Source organism: Antennarius striatus, chromosome 4 (genome assembly GCF_040054535.1).
Source record: "Antennarius striatus isolate MH-2024 chromosome 4, ASM4005453v1, whole genome shotgun sequence".
In the NCBI taxonomy this organism is placed as follows: domain Eukaryota; kingdom Metazoa; phylum Chordata; class Actinopteri; order Lophiiformes; family Antennariidae; genus Antennarius; species Antennarius striatus.
In genome coordinates, this window is record NC_090779.1 from 26,318,148 (window position 1) to 26,337,500 (window position 19,353).

Genomic DNA, 19,353 nt, shown 5'->3' on the forward strand with positions numbered 1-19,353 from the left:
GACCGGCGGGTCAAGAAACAATTTTGTTGACCGGCGGGTCAAGAAAAAATTTTTGTTGACCGGCGGGTCAAGAACTTTTTTTTGAGACTGGTGGGTCAAAAATATTTTGTTGACCGGTGGGTCAAAAAGTGTTTTGTTTCTTCAGCCCAGGGGTCCAAAACTACTAAAGATACTTTTTCTTTATTAAACCGGCAGGACAAAAAAAAAATTTTTTTCGTTGACCGGCGGGTCAATAAAAAATTTTTGTTGACCGGCGGGTCAAGAAAGATATTTTATTGACCAGCGTGTCAAAAAGTGTTTCTTCAAACCAGGGACTAGAAACTCTTAAAGATACTTTTTCTTTCTTACACTGGTAGGACAAAGAAAAATTTGTTACTTGACCGGAGGGTCAAGAAAAAATTTTTGTTGACCGGCGGGTCAAGAAAAATTTTTGTTGACCGGCGGGTCAACAAAAAATTTTTGTTGACCGGCGGGTCAAGAAAAAAATTTTGTTGACCGGCGGGTTAAGTAAAAATTTTTGTTGACCGGCGGGTCAAGAATTTCTTTGGAGACTTGCGGGTCAAAAATATTTTGTTGACCGGTGGGTCAAAATGTGTTTTTTTTCTGCAGACCAGGGGTCCAAAACTACTAAATATAGTTTTTCTTTATTAAACCGGCAGGACAAAAAAAAATTTTTTTTCGTTGACCGGCGGGTCAAGAAAAATATTTTGTTGACCGGCGGGTCAAGAAAAAAATTTTGTTGACCGGCGGGTCAAGAAAAATTTTTGTTGACCGGCGGGTCAAGAAAAAATTTTTGTTGACCGGCGGGTCAAGAAAAATTTTTTGTTGACCGGCGGGTCAAGAAAAAATTTTGTTGACCGGCGGGTCAAGAAAAAAATTTTGTTGACCGGGGGGTCAAGAATTTTTTTTGAGACTGGCGGGTCAAAAATATTTTGTTGACCGGTGGGTCAAAAAGTGTTTTTTTTCTTCAGCCCAGGGGTCCAAAACTACTGAAGATACTTTTTCTTTATTAAACCGGCAGGACAAAAAAAAATTTTTTTTCGTTGACCGGCGGGTCAAGAAAATATTTTGTTGACCGGCGGGTCAAGAAAGATATTTTATTGACCACCGTGTCAAAAAGTGTTTCTTTCTTCAAACCAGGGACTAGAAACTCTTAAAGATACTTTTTCTTTCTTACACCGGTAGGACAAAGAAAAATTTGTTCCTTGACCGGAGGGTCAAGAAAAAATTTTGTTGACCGGCGGGTCAAGAAAAAATTTTGTTGACCGGCGGGTCAAGAAAAAATTTTTGTTGACCGGCGGGTCAAGAAAAATTTTTTGTTGACCGGCGGGTCAAGAATTTTTTTTGAGACCGGCGGGTCAAGAAAAATATTTTCTTGACCGGTGGGTCAAAAAGTGTTTTTTTTCTTCAGTCCAGGGGTCCAAAACTACTAAACATGCTTTTTGTTTATTAAACCGGCAGGACAAAAAAAATTTTTTTCGTTGACCGGCGGGTCAAGAAAAATATTTTGTTGACCGGCGGGTCAAGCAAAAATTTTGTTGACCGGCGGGTCAAGAAAAATTTTTGTTGACCGGCGGATCAAGAAAAATTTTTGTTGACCGGCGGGTCAAGAAAAATTTTTTGTTGACCGGCGGGTCAAGAATTTTTTTTGAGACTGGCGGGTCAAAAATATTTTGTTGACCGGTGGGTCAAAAAGTGTTTTTTTTCTTCAGCACAGGGGTCCAAAACTACTAAATATACTTTTTCTTTATTAAACCGGCAGGACAAAAAAAAAATTTTTTTCGTTGACCGGCGGGTCAAGAAAATATTTTGTTGACCGGCGGGTCAAGAAAGATATTTTATTGACCACCGTGTCAAAAAGTGTTTCTTTCTTCAAACCAGGGACTAGAAACTCTTAAAGATACTTTTTCTTTCTTACACTGGTAGGACAAAGAAAAATTTGTTACTTGACCGGAGGGTCAAGAAAAAATTTTGTTGACCGGCGGGTCAAGAAAAATTTTTGTTGACCGGCGGGTCAAGAAAAAATTTTTGTTGACCGGCGGGTCAAGAAAAAAATTTTGTTGACCGGCGGGTCAAGAAAAAATTTTTGTTGACCGGCGGGTCAAGAATTTTTTTGGAGACTGGCGGGTCAAAAATATTTTGTGGGTCAAAATGTGTTTTTTTTCTACAGCCCAGGGGTCCAAAACTACTAAATAAACTTTTTCTTTATTAAACCGGCAGGACAAAAAAAAAATTTTTTTCGTTGACCGGCGGGTCAAGAAAAAAATTTTGTTGACCGGCGGGTCAAGAAATATTTTATTGACCAGCGGGTCAAAAAGTGTTTCCTTTTTCAAACCAGGGGCTCAAAACTCTTAGATACTTTTTGTTTCTTAGACCGGCAGGACAAAAAAAAATTTTTCTTCGTTGACCGGCGGGTCAAGAAAAATATTTTGTTGACCGGCGGGTCAAGCAAAAATTTTGGTGACCGGCGGGTCAAGAAAAATTTTTGTTGACCGGCGGGTCAAGAAAAATTTTTGTTGACCGGCGGGTCAAGAAAAAATTTTTGTTGACCGGCGGGTCAAGAATTTTTTTTGAGACTGGCGGGTCAAAAAGTGTTTTTTTCTTCAGCACAGGGGTCCAAAACTACTAAATATACTTTTTCTTTATTAAACCGGCAGGAAAAAAAAAAAAAATTTTCGTCGACCGGCGGGTCAAGAAAAATTTTTTGTTGACCGGCGGGTCAAGAAAAATATTTTGTTGACCGGCGGGTCAAAAAGTGTTTTCTTCTTCAAACCAGGGGCTCAACACTCCTAAACATTTTTTTTTTCCCAGACCGACAGGTCAAAAAAAAATTTTTTTTGGTTGACCAACTGGTCAAGAATTCTTTCGAGACTGGCGCTTCAAAGTGTCGTTTTTTTTCTTCAGACCAAGGGTTATGATTTACAGTCCAGCACTCACTTGCTGAGCAACAGTTTTTTTTCTTGCAGAGCAACAGGTTACAAAGCCTGTGAAATTCAAATGGGAGGTTCTGTCAGAGCAAAATCACAAGTCTTCAACGGGATTTGAACCCAGGTCTCTTGTATGGCAGCCCACCAGGGTTCCAGTGAGCTACGCCGGCTGACTAGTAAGGAAAAGAAAAATAGTGATATCTTTAATCATTACGGTACAAGAAGAATTTTAACAACACCAAGAAGAAGAAGAAGATATACTTTATTCATCCCCTCGGGGAAATTATATTACATTACAAGAAGGGGGTAAAATTCTGGTTCCCAGAATGAGGTAAAGTAAAAGAAGTAACTGAACAAAAATATGGACAAGACAAAACTGCCCAGGCTGGGAATTGAACCCCAACCTCCTGACTATTAAACCTGTCCCAATCCACTACACTAAATGCGTTTTTGGAACACCAAAAGTTGTAAGAAACTTTTAAAGATCTGATTATCAACGAATGTCTAAAAAAATGTTTTTTCAGGTTGATTGAGTTGAAAAAAATTGACCACTTTATAAAATTTTTTAGACTAATTTTGTTGACCGGCGGGTCAAGAATTTTTTTTGAGACTGGCGGGTCAAAAATATTATTTTGCCCGGTGGGTCAAAAAGTGTTTTTTTTCTTCAGCCCAGGGGTCCAAAACTACTGAAGATACTTTTTCTTTATTAAACCGGCAGGACAAAAAAAAAATTTTTTTCGTTGACCGGCGGGTCAAGAAAATATTTTGTTGACCGGCGGGTCAAGAAAGATATTTTATGGACCACCGTGTCAAAAAGTGTTTCTTTCTTCAAACCAGGGACTAGAAACTCTTAAAGATACTTTTTCTTTCTTACACCGGTAGGACAAAGAAAAATTTGTTCCTTGACCGGAGGGTCAAGAAAAATTTTTGTTGACCGGCGGGTCAAGAAAAAATTTTTGTTGACCGGCGGGTCAAGAAAAAAATTTTGTTGACCGGCGGGTTAAGTAAAAATTTTTGTTGACCGGCGGGTCAAGAATTTCTTTGGAGACTGGCGGGTCAAAAATATTTTGTTGACCGGTGGGTCAAAATGTGTTTTTTTTCTGCAGACCAGGGGTCCAAAACTACTAAATATAGTTTTTCTTTATTAAACCGGCAGGACAAAAAAAAAATTTTTTTCGTTGACCGGCGGGTCAAGAAAAATATTTTGTTGACCGGCGGGTCAAGAAAAAAATTTTGTTGACCGGCGGGTCAAGAAAAAATTTTGTTGACCGGCGGGTCAAGAAAAAATTTTTGTTGACCGGCGGGTCAAGAAAAATTTTTTGTTGACCGGCGGGTCAAGAATTTTTTTTGAGACCGGCGGGTCAAGAAAAATATTTTTTTGACCGGTGGGTCAAAAAGTGTTTTTTTTCTTCAGTCCAGGGGTCCAAAACTACTAAACATGCTTTTTGTTTATTAAACCGGCAGGACAAAAAAAAAATTTTTTTCGTTGACCGGCGGGTCAAGAAAAATATTTTGTTGACCGGCGGGTCAAGCAAAAATTTTGTTGACCGGCGGGTCAAGAAAAATTTTTGTTGACCGGCGGGTCAAGAAAAAATTTTTGTTGACCGGCGGGTCAAGAAAAAATTTTTGTTGACCGGCGGGTCAAGAATTTTTTTGAGACTGGCGGGTCAAAAATATTTTGTTGACCGGTGGGTCAAAAAGTGTTTTTTTTCTTCAGCACAGGGGTCCAAAACTACTAAATATACTTTTTCTTTATTAAACCGGCAGGACAAAAAAAAATTTTTTTTCGTTGACCGGCGGGTCAAGAAAAATTTTTGTTGACCGGCGGGTCAAGAAAAAATTTTTGTTGACCGGCGGGTCAAGAAAAAAATTTTGTTGACCGGCGGGTTAAGTAAAAATTTTTGTTGACCGGCGGGTCAAGAATTTCTTTGGAGACTGGCGGGTCAAAAATATTTTGTTGACCGGTGGGTCAAAATGTGTTTTTTTTCTGCAGACCAGGGGTCCAAAACTACTAAATATAGTTTTTCTTTATTAAACCGGCAGGACAAAAAAAAAATTTTTTTCGTTGACCGGCGGGTCAAGAAAAATATTTTGTTGACCGGCGGGTCAAGAAAAAAATTTTGTTGACCGGCGGGTCAAGAAAAAATTTTGTTGACCGGCGGGTCAAGAAAAAATTTTTGTTGACCGGCGGGTCAAGAAAAATTTTTTGTTGACCGGCGGGTCAAGAATTTTTTTTGAGACCGGCGGGTCAAGAAAAATATTTTTTTGACCGGTGGGTCAAAAAGTGTTTTTTTTCTTCAGTCCAGGGGTCCAAAACTACTAAACATGCTTTTTGTTTATTAAACCGGCAGGACAAAAAAAAAATTTTTTTCGTTGACCGGCGGGTCAAGAAAAATATTTTGTTGACCGGCGGGTCAAGCAAAAATTTTGTTGACCGGCGGGTCAAGAAAAATTTTTGTTGACCGGCGGGTCAAGAAAAATTTTTGTTGACCGGCGGGTCAAGAAAAAATTTTTGTTGACCGGCGGGTCAAGAATTTTTTTGAGACTGGCGGGTCAAAAATATTTTGTTGACCGGTGGGTCAAAAAGTGTTTTTTTTCTTCAGCACAGGGGTCCAAAACTACTAAATATACTTTTTCTTTATTAAACCGGCAGGACAAAAAAAAATTTTTTTTCGTTGACCGGCGGGTCAAGAAAATATTTTGTTGACCGGCGGGTCAAGAAAGATATTTTATTGACCACCGTGTCAAAAAGTGTTTCTTTCTTCAAACCAGGGACTAGAAACTCTTAAAGATACTTTTTCTTTCTTACACCGGTAGGACAAAGAAAAATTTGTTACTTGACCGGAGGGTCAAGAAAAAATTTTGTTGACCGGCGGGTCAAGAAAAATTTTTGTTGACCGGCGGGTCAAGAAAAAATTTTTGTTGACCGGCGGGTCAAGAAAAAAATTTTGTTGACCGGCGGGTCAAGAAAAAATTTTTGTTGACCGGCGGGTCAAGAATTTTTTTGGAGACTGGCGGGTCAAAAATATTTTGTGGGTCAAAATGTGTTTTTTTTCTACAGCCCAGGGGTCCAAAACTACTAAATAAACTTTTTCTTTATTAAACCGGCAGGACAAAAAAAAATTTTTTTTCGTTGACCGGCGGGTCAAGAAAAAAATTTTGTTGACCGGCGGGTCAAGAAATATTTTATTGACCAGCGGGTCAAAAAGTGTTTCCTTCTTCAAACCAGGGGCTCAAAACTCTTAGATACTTTTTGTTTCTTAGACCGGCAGGACAAAAAAAAATTTTTTTTCGTTGACCGGTGGGTCAAGAAAAATATTTTGTTGACCGGCGGGTCAAGCAAAAATTTTGTTGACCGGCGGGTCAAGAAAAATTTTTGTTGACCGGCGGGTCAAGAAAAATTTTTGTTGACCGGCGGGTCAAGAAAAAATTTTTGTTGACCGGCGGGTCAAGAATTTTTTTTGAGACTGGCGGGTCAAAAATATTTTGTTGACCGGTGGGTCAAAAAGTGTTTTTTTCTTCAGCACAGGGGTCCAAAACTACTAAATATACTTTTTCTTTATTAAACCGGCAGGAAAAAAAAAAAATTTTTTCGTTGACCGGCGGGTCAAGAAAAATTTTTTGTTGACCGGCGGGTCAAGAAAAATATTTTGTTGACCGGCGGGTCAAAAAGTGTTTTCTTCTTCAAACCAGGGGCTCAACACTCCTAAACATTTTTTTTTTCCCAGACCGACAGGTCAAAAAAAAATTTTTTTTTGTTTGACCAACTGGTCAAGAATTCTTTTGAGACTGGCGCTTCAAAGTGTCGTTTTTTTTCTTCAGACCAAGGGTTATGATTTACAGTCCAGCACTCACTTGCTGAGCAACAGTTTTTTTTCTTGCAGAGCAACAGGTTACAAAGCCTGTGAAATTCAAATGGGAGGTTCTGTCAGAGCAAAATCACAAGTCTTCAACGGGATTTCAACCCAGGTCTCTTGTATGGCAGCCCACCAGGGTTCCAGTGAGCTATGCCGGCTGACTAGTAAGGAAAAGAAAAATAGTGATATCTTTAATCATTACGGTACAAGAAGAATTTTAACAACACCAAGAAGAAGAAGAAGATATACTTTATTCATCCCCTCGGGGAAATTATATTACATTACAAGAAGGGGGTAAAATTCTGGTTCCCAGAATGAGGTAAAGTAAAAGAAGTAACTGAACAAAAATATGGACAAGACAAAACTGCCCAGGCTGGGAATTGAACCCCAACCTCCTGACTATTAAACCTGTCCCAATCCACTACACTAAATGCGTTTTTGGAACACCAAAAGTTGTAAGAAACTTTTAAAGATCTGATTATCAACGAATGTTTAAAAAAATGTTTTTTCAGGTTGATTGAGTTGAAAAAAATTGACCACTTTATAAAATTTTTTAGACTAATTTTGTTGACCGGCGGGTCAAGAATTTTTTTTGAGACTGGCGGGTCAAAAATATTATTTTGCCCGGTGGGTCAAAAAGTGTTTTTTTTCTTCAGCCCAGGGGTCCAAAACTACTGAAGATACTTTTTCTTTATTAAACCGGCAGGACAAAAAAAAAATTTTTTTCGTTGACCGGCGGGTCAAGAAAATATTTTGTTGACCGGCGGGTCAAGAAAGATATTTTATTGACCACCGTGTCAAAAAGTGTTTCTTTCTTCAAACCAGGGACTAGAAACTCTTAAAGATACTTTTTCTTTCTTACACCGGTAGGACAAAGAAAAATTTGTTCCTTGACCGGAGGGTCAAGAAAAAATTTTGTTGACCGGCGGGTCAAGAAAAAAATTTTGTTGACCGGTGGGTCAAGAAAAAATTTTTGTTGACCGGCGGGTCAAGAATTTTTTTGGAGACTGGCGGGTCAAAAATATTTTGTGGGTCAAAATGTGTTTTTTTTCTGCAGCCCAGGGGTCCAAAACTACTAAATAAACTTTTTCTTTATTAAACCGGCAGGACAAAAAAAAAATTTTTTTCGTTGACCGGCGGGTCAAGAAAAATATTTTGTTGACCGGCGGGTCAAGAAAAAAATTTTGTTGACCGGCGGGTCAAGAAAAAATTTTGTTGACCGGCGGGTCAAGAAAATATTTTTGTTGACCGGCGGGTCAAGAACTTTTTTTTGAGACTGGTGGGTCAAAAATATTATTTTGCCCGGTGGGTCAAAAAGTGTTTTTTTTCTTCAGCCCAGGGGTCCAAAACTACTAAATATACTTTTTCTTTATTAAACCGGCAGGACAAAAAAAAAATTTTTTTCGTTGACTGGCGGGTCAAGAAAAATTTTTTGTTGACCGGCGGGTCAAGAAATATTTTATTGACCAGCGGGTCAAAAAGTGTTTCCTTCTTCAAACCAGGGGCTCAAAACTCTTACTTTTTGTTTCTTAGACCAGCAGGACAAAAAAAAAGTTGTTCCTTGACCGGAGGGTCAAGGAAAAATTTTTGTTGACCGGCGGGCCAAGAAAAAAATTTTGTTGACCGGCGGGTCAAGAAAAATTTTTTGTTGACCGGCGGGTCAAGAAAAAATTTTTGTTGACCGGCGGGTCATGAAAAAATTTTTGTTGACCGGCGGTTCAAGAAAAAAATTTTGTTGACCGGCGGGTCAAGAATTTTTTTTGAGACTGGCGGGTCAAAAATATTTTGTTGACCGGTGGGTCAAAAAGTGTTTTGTTTCTTCAGCCCAGGGGTCCAAAACTACTAAAGATACTTTTTCTTTATTAAACCGGCAGGACAAAAAAATTTTTTTCCTTGACCGGCGGGTCAAGGAAAATATTTTGTTGACCGGCGGGTCAAGAAAAATTTTTGTTTACCGGCGGGTCAAGAAAAACTTTTGTTGACCGGCGGGTCAAGAAAAAAATTTTGTTGACCGGCGGGTCAAGAATTTTTTTGGAGACTGGCGGGTCAAAAATATTTTGTTGACCGGTGGGTCAAAAGGTGTTTTTTTTCTTCAGCCCAGGGGTCCAAAACCACTGAAGATACTTTTTCTTTATTAAACCTGCAGGACAAAAAAAAAATTTATTTTCGTTGACCGGCGGGTCAAGATAAATATTTTATTGACCAGCGGGTCAAAAAGTGTTTCCTTCTTCAAACCAGGGGCTCAAAACTCTTAGATACTTTTTGTTTCTTAGACCAGCAGGACAAAAAAAAAGTTGTTCCTTGACCGGAGGGTCAAGAAAAACTTTTTGTTGACCGGCGGGTCAAGAAAAAATTTTTGTTGACCGGCGGGTCAAGAAAAAATTTTTGTTGACCGGCGGGTCAAGAAAAAAATTTTGTTGACCGGCGGGTCAAGAATTTTTTTTGAGACTGGCGGGTCAAAAATATTTTGTTGACCGGTGGGTCAAAAAGTGTTTTGTTTCTTCAGCCCAGGGGTCCAAAACTACTAAAGATACTTTTTCTTTATTAAACCGGCAGGACAAAAAAAAAATTTTTTTCGTTGACCGGCGGGTCAAGAAAAAATTTTTGTTGACCGGCGGGTCAAGAAAGATATTTTATTGACCAGCGTGTCAAAAAGTGTTTCTTTCTTCAAACCAGGGACTAGAAACTCTTAAAGATACTTTTTCTTTCTTACACCGGTAGGACAAAGAAAAATTTGTTACTTGACCGGAGGGTCAAGAAAAAATTTTTGTTGACCGGCGGGTCAAGAAAAATTTTTGTTGACCGGCGGGTCAACAAAAAATTTTTGTTGACCGGCGGGTCAAGAAAAAAATTTTGTTGACCGGCGGGTTAAGAAAAAATTTTTGTTGACCGGCGGGTCAAGAATTTCTTTGGAGACTGGCGGGTCAAAAATATTTTGTGGGTCAAAATGTGTTTTTTTTCTGCAGACCAGGGGTCCAAAACTACTAAATATAGTTTTTCTTTATTAAACCGGCAGGACAAAAAAAAAATTTTTTTCGTTGACCGGCGGGTCAAGAAAAAATTTTCTTGACAGGCGGGTCAAGAAAAAATTTCGTTGACCGGCGGGTCAAGAAAAAATTTTGTTGACAGGCGGGACAAGAAAAAATTTTTGTTGACTGGCGGGTCAAGAACTTTTTTTTGAGACTGGTGGGTCAAAAATATTTTGTTGACCGGTGGGTCAAAAGATGTTTTTTTTCTTCAGCCCAGGGGTCCAAAACTACTAAATATACTTTTACTTTATTAAACCGGCAGGACAAAAAAAAAAAATTTTTCGTTGACTGGCGGGTCAAGGAAAAATTTTTGTTGACCGGCGGGTCAAGAAAAATATTTTCTTGACCAGCGGGTCAAAAAGTGTTTCCTTCTTCAAACCAGGGGCTCAAAACTCTTAAAGAGACTTTTTCTTTCTTAGACCGGCAGGACAAAAAAAAATTTGTTCCTTGACCGGAGGGTCAAGAAAAACTTTTTGTTGACCGGTGGGTCAAGAAAAAATTTTTGTTGACCGGCGGGTCAAGAATTTTTTTGGAGACTGGCGGGTCAAAAATATTTTGTTGACCGGTGGGTCAAAATGTGGTTTTTTTCTTCAGCCCAGGGGTCCAAAACTACTAAATATACTTTTTCTTTATTAAACCGGCAGGACAAAAAAAGTTTTTTCGTTGACCGGCGGGTCAAGAAAAATATTTTGTTGACCGGCGGGTCAAGAAAAATTTTTGTTGACCGGCGGGTCAAGAAAAACTTTTGTTGACCGGCGGGTCAAGAAAAAAATTTTGTTGACCGGCGGGTCAAGAATTTTTTTGGAGACTGTCGGGTCAAAAATATTTTGTTGACCGGTGGGTCAAAAGGTGTTTTTTTTCTTCAGCCCAGGGGTCCAAAACCACTGAAGATACTTTTTCTTTATTAAACCTGCAGGACAAAAAAAAAATTTTTTTCGTTGACCGGCGGGTCAAGATAAATATTTTATTGACCAGCGGGTCAAAAAGTGTTTCCTTCTTCAAACCAGGGGCTCAAAACTCTTAGATACTTTTTGTTTCTTAGACCAGCAGGACAAAAAAAAAGTTGTTCCTTGACCGGAGGGTCAAGAAAAACTTTTTGTTGACCGGCGGGTCAAGAAAAAATTTTTGTTGACCGGCGGGTCAAGAAAAAATTTTTGTTGACCGGCGGGTCAAGAAAAAAATTTTGTTGACCGGCGGGTCAAGAATTTTTTTTGAGACTGGCGGGTCAAAAATATTTTGTTGACCGGTGGGTCAAAAAGTGTTTTGTTTCTTCAGCCCAGGGGTCCAAAACTACTAAATATACTTTTACTTTATTAAACCGGCAGGACAAAAAAAAAATTTTTTTCGTTGACTGGCGGGTCAAGAAAAAATTTTTGTTGACCGGCGGGTCAAGAAAAATATTTTCTTGACCAGCGGGTCAAAAAGTGTTTCCTTCTTCAAACCAGGGGCTCAAAACTCTTAAAGAGACTTTTTCTTTCTTAGACCGGCAGGACAAAAAAAAATTTGTTCCTTGACCGGAGGGTCAAGAAAAAACTTTTTGTTGACCGGCGGGTCAAGAAAAAATTTTTGTTGACCGGCGGGTCAAGAATTTTTTTGGAGACTGGCGGGTCAAAAATTTTTGTTGACCGGTGGGTCAAAATGTGGTTTTTTTCTTCAGCCCAGGGGTCCAAAACTACTAAATATACTTTTTCTTTATTAAACCGGCAGGACAAAAAAAGTTTTTTCGTTGACCGGCGGGTCAAGAAAAATATTTTGTTGACCGGCGGGTCAAGAAAAATTTTTGTTGACCGGCGGGTCAAGAAAAACTTTTGTTGACCGGCGGGTCAAGAAAAAAATTTTGTTGACCGGCGGGTCAAGAATTTTTTTGGAGACTGTCGGGTCAAAAATATTTTGTTGACCGGTGGGTCAAAAGGTGTTTTTTTTCTTCAGCCCAGGGGTCCAAAACCACTGAAGATACTTTTTCTTTATTAAACCTGCAGGACAAAAAAAAAATTTTTTTCGTTGACCGGCGGGTCAAGATAAATATTTTATTGACCAGCGGGTCAAAAAGTGTTTCCTTCTTCAAACCAGGGGCTCAAAACTCTTAGATACTTTTTGTTTCTTAGACCAGCAGGACAAAAAAAAAGTTGTTCCTTGACCGGAGGGTCAAGAAAAACTTTTTGTTGACCGGCGGTTCAAGAATTTTTTGAGATTGGTGGGTCAAAAATATTTTGTTGAGCGGTGGGTCAAAAAGTGTTTTTTTTCTTCGGCCCAGGGGTCCAAAACTACTGTGTCTGGGTTACAGTTTAGGGGACAGACAGAGGGACAGACAGACAGAGGGACATACGGAGGGACAGACAGAACAAAGGTGTTTCCAGACCGTCTGTCTCCCGTTAGCCCTACCGGATCAGGCCCACTGAGATGCTCCTCAGAACAACGACATGATGACGTCACAGGAGGAGGAAGAATTCCTTTATTTTCTCTAAACCCGCCTCCTCCACTGTCACTAGACGCAGGGTGCGAGCCCATCCCAGCCGCATGGGGGCGCTGTGCTGTGTGGCCACAGCCCTGGTCCAAATGATGCGTCAGTGGAGCTGACACACTGTTTCCGGAGGAGGGGCCTAATGACAGGCTCCTCCCTCTAACAGGTGTCTCGTTCCTTTGCAGTGACAAATAAAACCTCCGGGACACGCCCTTGTTACCATGGATACAGATAGGACAACTGTCAGAGATGCAGGATTTGTATGGTAAAGCAACGGAGCGTGTCACGTAAATAATCAAGTATGACAGATGTTTGTCTTTCCGTTCTCTAAAAAGATTTTACAAGATGAACAGAAAAACATAAAAATATGGAAATGATTGATCCATCAGTTTCAATCAATTCATTTTTAATTCATAAATAAAAATCTGACTTTCTCTGCAGCGGAAAAATTACTTCTTGATGTAAACTAAACATTTAAAGAAATCGAATTAAAAGAAATAAAAAATGTAATGCTATCTTGCCATTTAAAGTTGGCATTTAAAATATAATTCAGATTATTATAATAATAAAATCACAATAATAATAATAATAATAATTATAATAACAATAATAATAATAATAATAATAACAATAATAATAACAACAATAATAATAACAATAATAATAATAACAATGGATATGACTTCCTGTTACACATGAATGCTTTTTATTCCATATCTTTATTATCCGTACATCCGGGTTTCGAGTAATGATGACGTCAGAGACTACATGTTCTTAGCATGACATCTTGAGGATTTACTTCAAATGTGGAAATAATGGAAAACGAGTCACGGTCGCGCAGAGGAGCAGTGACGTGTCTGTGACGGGTACGCGCGTCACGCGTGTCGAGTCACACTCCTTTATCACAATAAACGGACACACACACACACACACACTCACACACACACACCCAGACACACACACACGCACACACACACACTCACACACACACTCACACACACACACACACACACACTCACACACGCACTCACACACACACTCACACACACACACTCACACACACACACTCACACACACACTCACACACACACACTCACACACACACACACACACACACACACACAGACACACACACACACACACACAGACACACACACACGCACACACACACTCACACACACACACACGCACACACACACACTCACACACGCACTCACACACACACACACACACACTCACACACACACACACACTCACACACACACACACGCGCACTCACACACACTCACACACACACACACGCGCACTCACACACACTCACACACACACACACACACTCACACACACACACACACACACACACACACACACACACACACACACACACACACACACACACACACACTTTGCACCGGGACAGATCACCGGTGGACTCTGGAGTTCTTCCGGTTTGGGTCCCGTTAGACCCCCGTTAAAAACAGCGTCCCGGATCTCCGTGACCACAAAGACCTGCGGACGTGAATGAGGTCACCTGAACACGTGACCGGTGCGTTTCCTGTGCGTTCAGACCAGAACAGCCGTTAAATTATTCCTGATCCGTTGCGCCGGTAACGACTGGATGGGGGCGTCACCGTCACACCTGCAGCGTTCACACCGGGTCTCCGGCTGCCGGTAAATGCCCCCCCCCCCCCCCTCAGAGAGCCCAGGACATGTGGGCCGTGTGCTCCTTGGCCTTCAGCCGCAGCACCGCGATGCTGGACGAGCGCCGCTCCAGCTCCGGTTTGGCCTCGAAGGCGGGGTGCCCCCCCCCCGGCGGCAGGGGGGGGTCTGCGCTGAAGAAGCTGTTGAGGGTCACGTGTCCAAACTGGTTCTGCTGGTTGAAGCCCCCGTAGCCGTGATCCGGGCCGCCGGCCGAACGAGGGGAGTGGGGGTAGGTCGTGACGCAGGGGGGGGAGCTGCGGGGCAGCATGCAGGAGGACACCACGGAGCCGGCGGGGGGGGGGCCCGACCACAGGTTATTGGGGAGCTGTCAGGGCGCGAGAGCGAGAGGAGACACGTCACTTCCTGTGCAGAGAAATTAACGTTCAGAGAATTAACAGACATTTACACAAACACGTGACCCCGAGGGGCTGATGGGAAATTCCCGCCCCGCTCGGTGCTCAGAATGCGTGGGTTCTCTCCGGTTCTCTCCGGTTCTCCGGTTCTCTCCGGTTCTCCGGCCGCTGCGGCGGAAATAGCGGTGGTGATCTGAATCCTCTGTTTGGAGCCGGAGGTCTGTCTCCTACCGGGACCGGATCAACTACCGGGACCGAACCGACGCTGCGTTCCGGTCCAGGTCGGTGATGCTGCTGGGAATTCAGCGAACCCGGTGTGAGGGACCGGGGATCAGAACCGGGGTCAGAACCGGTGTGAGGGACCGGATTCCTGACCCGCGGCTCGTGAGCATCACTGATTGTCGGATTTTTTTCTTTTTTTTCACTTCTTAGATTTAAACAAATCATTTGATTTTTTCTGTATGATTATAGATTATAAACGTTAGAAAACATCTGGGCTGAACACACACACACACACACACACACACACAGACACACAGACACACACACACACACACAGACAGACACACACACAGACAGACACACACACACACCCACACACACACACAGACACACACACATAGACACACACACACACACAGACACACACACACACAGACACACACACACACACACACCCACACACACACACACACACACACTCTGACCTCTGTCCCAGCAGTAAGACGGATGTTCATCCAGCGTGAAATCTGATATTCGGTCATTCATACTGTCGTGACACCGGGGGGGGGGGGGTCCAATCAGCGTCCGGCCTCTTATCTGGAGGCACGTGATGGATGGAGCGGCGGCGGCGCGCGAGCCGACCGGAGGACCGACCGGAGGACCGACCGGAGGACCGACCGGAGGACCGACCGGAGGACCGACCGGAGGACCGACCGGAGGACCGACCGGAGGACCGACCGGAGGACCGACCGGAGGACCGACCGGAGGACCGACCGGAGGACCGACCGGAGGACCGACCGGAGGACCGACCGGAGGACCGACCGGAGGACCGACGGGAGGAGACGCACAGAACGGAGGCGGGTGCAGACAGGAGGTGTCGGGCCGTGGAGCTTCACGCACAAATCAGATTCACGTCGGGGGGGGGGGACTCGCCTGAGTGTAGCCGTCGGTTCTCGGTAACACCGACAAGTCGTAGGTGGCAGCGAAGTGACTTTTGGCCTGCTGGAGGTGTCCGTAGCGCTCCCGCTTCCTCCACTTGGCTCTCCGGTTCTGGAACCACACCTGTGCGGGGGAACGAGACCAAACACACCGGTAACGGTTAGAACCGGTAACAGAACCGGTAACGTGACCTCAAACACGATCAGTCGGAGCGGCGGAGGAGGAGAGAACATGTTGGGACCGAAATGAAACATCACGTGACTCGTTTTGTCTCCAAACTTTTGTTTTCAGTGAATTTATGAGTTCAGTTCTCTCGTTCGTAAAGTGAAGTTTACACACACATAGCGCGTAAAGTGAAGTTTACACACACATAGCGCGTAAAGTGAAGTTTACACACACATAGCGCGTAAAGTGAAGTTTACACACACATAGCGCGTAAAGTGAAGTTTTCACACACATAGCGCGTAAAGTGAAGTTTACACACACATCGCGCGTAAAGTGAAGTTTACACACACATCGCGCGTAAAGTGAAGTTTACACACACATAGCGCGTAAAGTGAAGTTTACACACACATAGCGCGTAAAGTGAAAGTTTACACACACATCGCGCGTAAAGACGCGCCGTCCCCCCTCCGGTCGGCCCTTCTCTGTTTTATAGCTTCATTTTCTCCACACGTGACGTCACAGATCCCGGTACCGGCGGGCCGAACCTGCACTCGGGCCTCGGTGAGCTCCGTCCGGAGGGCCAGCTGCTCCCTCACGTACACGTCCGGGTAGTGGGTCTTCTGGAACACCTTCTCCAGCTCCTCCAGCTGCGCGCTGGTGAAGGTCGTCCGGTGCCTCCTCTTCTTGCTGCTGGACACGTTGTCACACCTGTCTCCGGTGTCGTCCACATCCGGTTTGTCCTGGCCGGTCGTCACCGGGGACGCGCGGAGGGCGCAGCAGGTCTCCACCGAGCGCAACGTGTCTGCGTCCGGTTTCTGCACACCGTAACTCACTGCAACGGACACGATCAGTGTTCATGTTATGTTATGTGTGACTGAGAATGAATACAAGACCCCCCCGAGCCGACCCCCCCCCGACCCGCGAAAGTTTAGAAATAATAAAAATAAGACAAATATTCAGTTTAAAACGGGTTTAAATCCACTTAGAATGAACAGAAAAGGTAAAAGTGGAATAAAGAGGAGAAAAGTTTAGAAGAGAAAGGATTCATTATAACACACACACACAGTAACACACACACACACAGTAACACACACACACACAGTAACACACACACAGTAACACACACACAGACACACACACACACAGTAACACACACACACACACACACACACACACATACAGACACACACACACACACACACACAGATACAGACACACACACACACACAGACACACACACACACACACACACAGACTCACACACAGACACACACACACATACATACAGACACACACACACAGACACACACACACACACACAGATACACACACAGACACACACACAAACACACACACAGACACGCACATACATACAAACACACACACTCACACACAGACACACACAAACACACACACACATTCAGACACACACACACACACACACACACACACACACACACACACACACACACACACACACACACACCAACCGGATCCGTTTTACCGGTCTGGTCTCCGCGCTGCTCGCCGCTCTGGAGCCCGCAGGCCTGCACACATTTCGGGGGCGACTTGGTGAAGAAGTGCGCGCTGTCCAGACTCTCCATGACCTGGTCCATGTAGAAATCACCGGCCTTCAGCGGGGGGGTCTTCAGGAACTTCTCCTCCATGAACTCCATCATCTTCACCGGGACGCGCGTTCTGAATCAGTGATTGGGGGTCATTTGCTCCGACCTAAAGGCGCGTCGTCTTTATACCCCAAAGAGAACGGGACCGTCCCGGGGCAGCCCTCCCCTCCGCGTAACAGCAGCAACTCCTCCCCCGACTCGGAACGGAACCGAACGGAAACCATCAGAAGAGACTTTAGGTCCCGACGAGTTCCAACATCAGAACGAGAAGATCCTTTATCATCTGAGCCCGGCGACGAGCCGACGTGGACCCGTCAGGGGGGGGGGTCACAAATCAAATCACTGAAGAAATAATTCTGTGACACTTTAAACTAAAATCTTCACTAAAAGGCGGAATTTGTTTCACACCGTCTGTAAAACGCATCAAATGAATATTTATCCATCACAAACGTAATAAAGTGGGACAAACAGAAGGTTAGAACCTGACAGAAGTGATCATCTGGTTGATCAATGTCAGCTTAGAGCTACGGGAGGAACTCACGCCTCACAGGAAACAATCCCTAAAATGATCCCGCTGCAAATACAAATACACATTTAATGTTTGATTTCGTTTGGATTGTAATAGTAGATTATAAAGGTAAATCATAAAGTTATAATTAAGGTTCGTCATGTTGAAACCATCAAAGGAAATATATTTAAAATATTAATAAAAACTACATTTATATTTATTTATTTTCATCGCGATAATAAAAGACTAAAATATTAATTTAATTTCATCAGAAGATTAAAACTGAAACCTGCTTTTGTCCAAAGTGACGTTTAGGTTCCGACCGGAAAATATTACAGATAATAATTTATTTGGACCCGGTGTCCGTGAACGCACCACACCGTCCGTGAACGCACCACACCGTCCGTGAACGCACCACAGCTCTGCTCTCAATTTTCTACGAAAAACCAAAAAATAGTTGAAATAAAAATAAGACTCGGCCGCTTCAGCTGAACCAAAAGGGCCTTGAGCCCAACCTGAGTGCATCATAGGAGCCACTGCGTTCTGCCCTGGGGGGAGGGGGGTAACTCTGCCCCCGAAGGCCTCCAAAGGGGTCCTTGTTTGAATTAAAATCTTTATTGAAGCGGGAGCGGACACCCCCAACCCTGACGCACCCCACGCTGGAGCTTTGGTTCGCTCTGGGGTCAGCGGCCCTCACCTGGAGATCCGCGGTGCCGTGGGGGGAGAGTCAAAACAAACGAGGGCGGGGGGGTCTCAGTGGTCCTCTAAGGTGACGTTGCTCCGGATCCGCTGTGGAAAAGTGTGAAAAGTTCACGAGTGGAAATTCCTGCCACGAAAGACGCAGAACTGTTGGACTTTGTCACCCCTGGTGGCCCCAGGGGGCCCCTGGTCACCCCGGGGGGCCCCTGGTCACCCCGGGGGGCCCCTGGTGTCCCCGGGGGGCCGGAGGTCAGCCAGCCACCGGGAAGGGCGGAGCTTTATTAAAGACACGAGCCCATCATCGTGGACATGTCTGTGTGTGTGTGTGTGTTTTAGTGTTTCATCCGTTGATCGGGGACCGAGAGGCGGCGGGGGGGGGTCACGTCAGAAAGGTGGGGGGGGTCACGTCAGAAAGGGGGGGGGGGAATCACGTCGGGGGGGGGGCATGAGGTCACGACTCCTCGAGCCTCTCGCCTCTGAGTCGATCCGTTTTAACCCCCGGGGCTTCAGCCCCCCCAGAGCTGCTCGGTCGTGTCCTGACGGTCCTCTTGGTCTCTGTTGACCCCGTTACAGACTGGTCCCGGGTCGAGTCCACATGAAACCAGAACAGCTGGACTTTAGGTCAAAACCAAACCAAACTGTTTCTGAACAGGAAATAAAAACATCATCAGATAAAATCTGTTTGTTCACTTTAATGATCACACGTCTGTTCATGATGTCATCTGTTCATGATGTCATCTGTTCATGATGTCATCTGTTCATGATGTCATCTGTTCATGATGTCATCTGTTCATGACGTCATCGTGGTCCAGGACAGATGAAACAGCTGATCAGGAGTCCCCATGGAAACAACTCACATCCAGTTTG

At 43.7% G+C, this 19,353-nt stretch overlaps 2 protein-coding genes across 3 annotated transcripts in view; both read right to left on the reverse strand.

The window, feature by feature from the left end:
• Positions 1-13,466: 13,466 nt before the first annotated feature.
• Positions 13,467-18,842, reverse strand: alx1 (ALX homeobox 1). 2 transcript variants are annotated; one of them, XM_068314196.1, is made up of 4 exons: positions 17,159-18,842; positions 16,200-16,486; positions 15,484-15,612; positions 13,467-14,300 (listed from the first exon to the last, which is right to left on the reverse strand). In XM_068314196.1, exons 1-4 carry the CDS (start codon positions 17,331-17,333, stop codon positions 13,968-13,970), a joined length of 924 nt encoding a protein of 307 aa, XP_068170297.1. In that variant the 5' UTR covers positions 17,334-18,842; the 3' UTR covers positions 13,467-13,967. The 2 variants fall into 2 exon arrangements, with proteins under 2 accessions (XP_068170297.1, XP_068170298.1); XM_068314197.1 differs by having other exon boundaries at positions 13,978-14,338.
• Positions 18,843-18,947: 105 nt separating this feature from the next.
• Positions 18,948-19,353, reverse strand: part of lrriq1 (leucine-rich repeats and IQ motif containing 1) — a 49,846-nt gene continuing 49,440 nt past the window's right edge. The window contains exon 25 of the mRNA XM_068312663.1: positions 18,948-19,353. This exon is cut by the window's right edge and continues 14 nt beyond it. The gene's annotated coding sequence lies outside the window, so the exon portion shown is untranslated.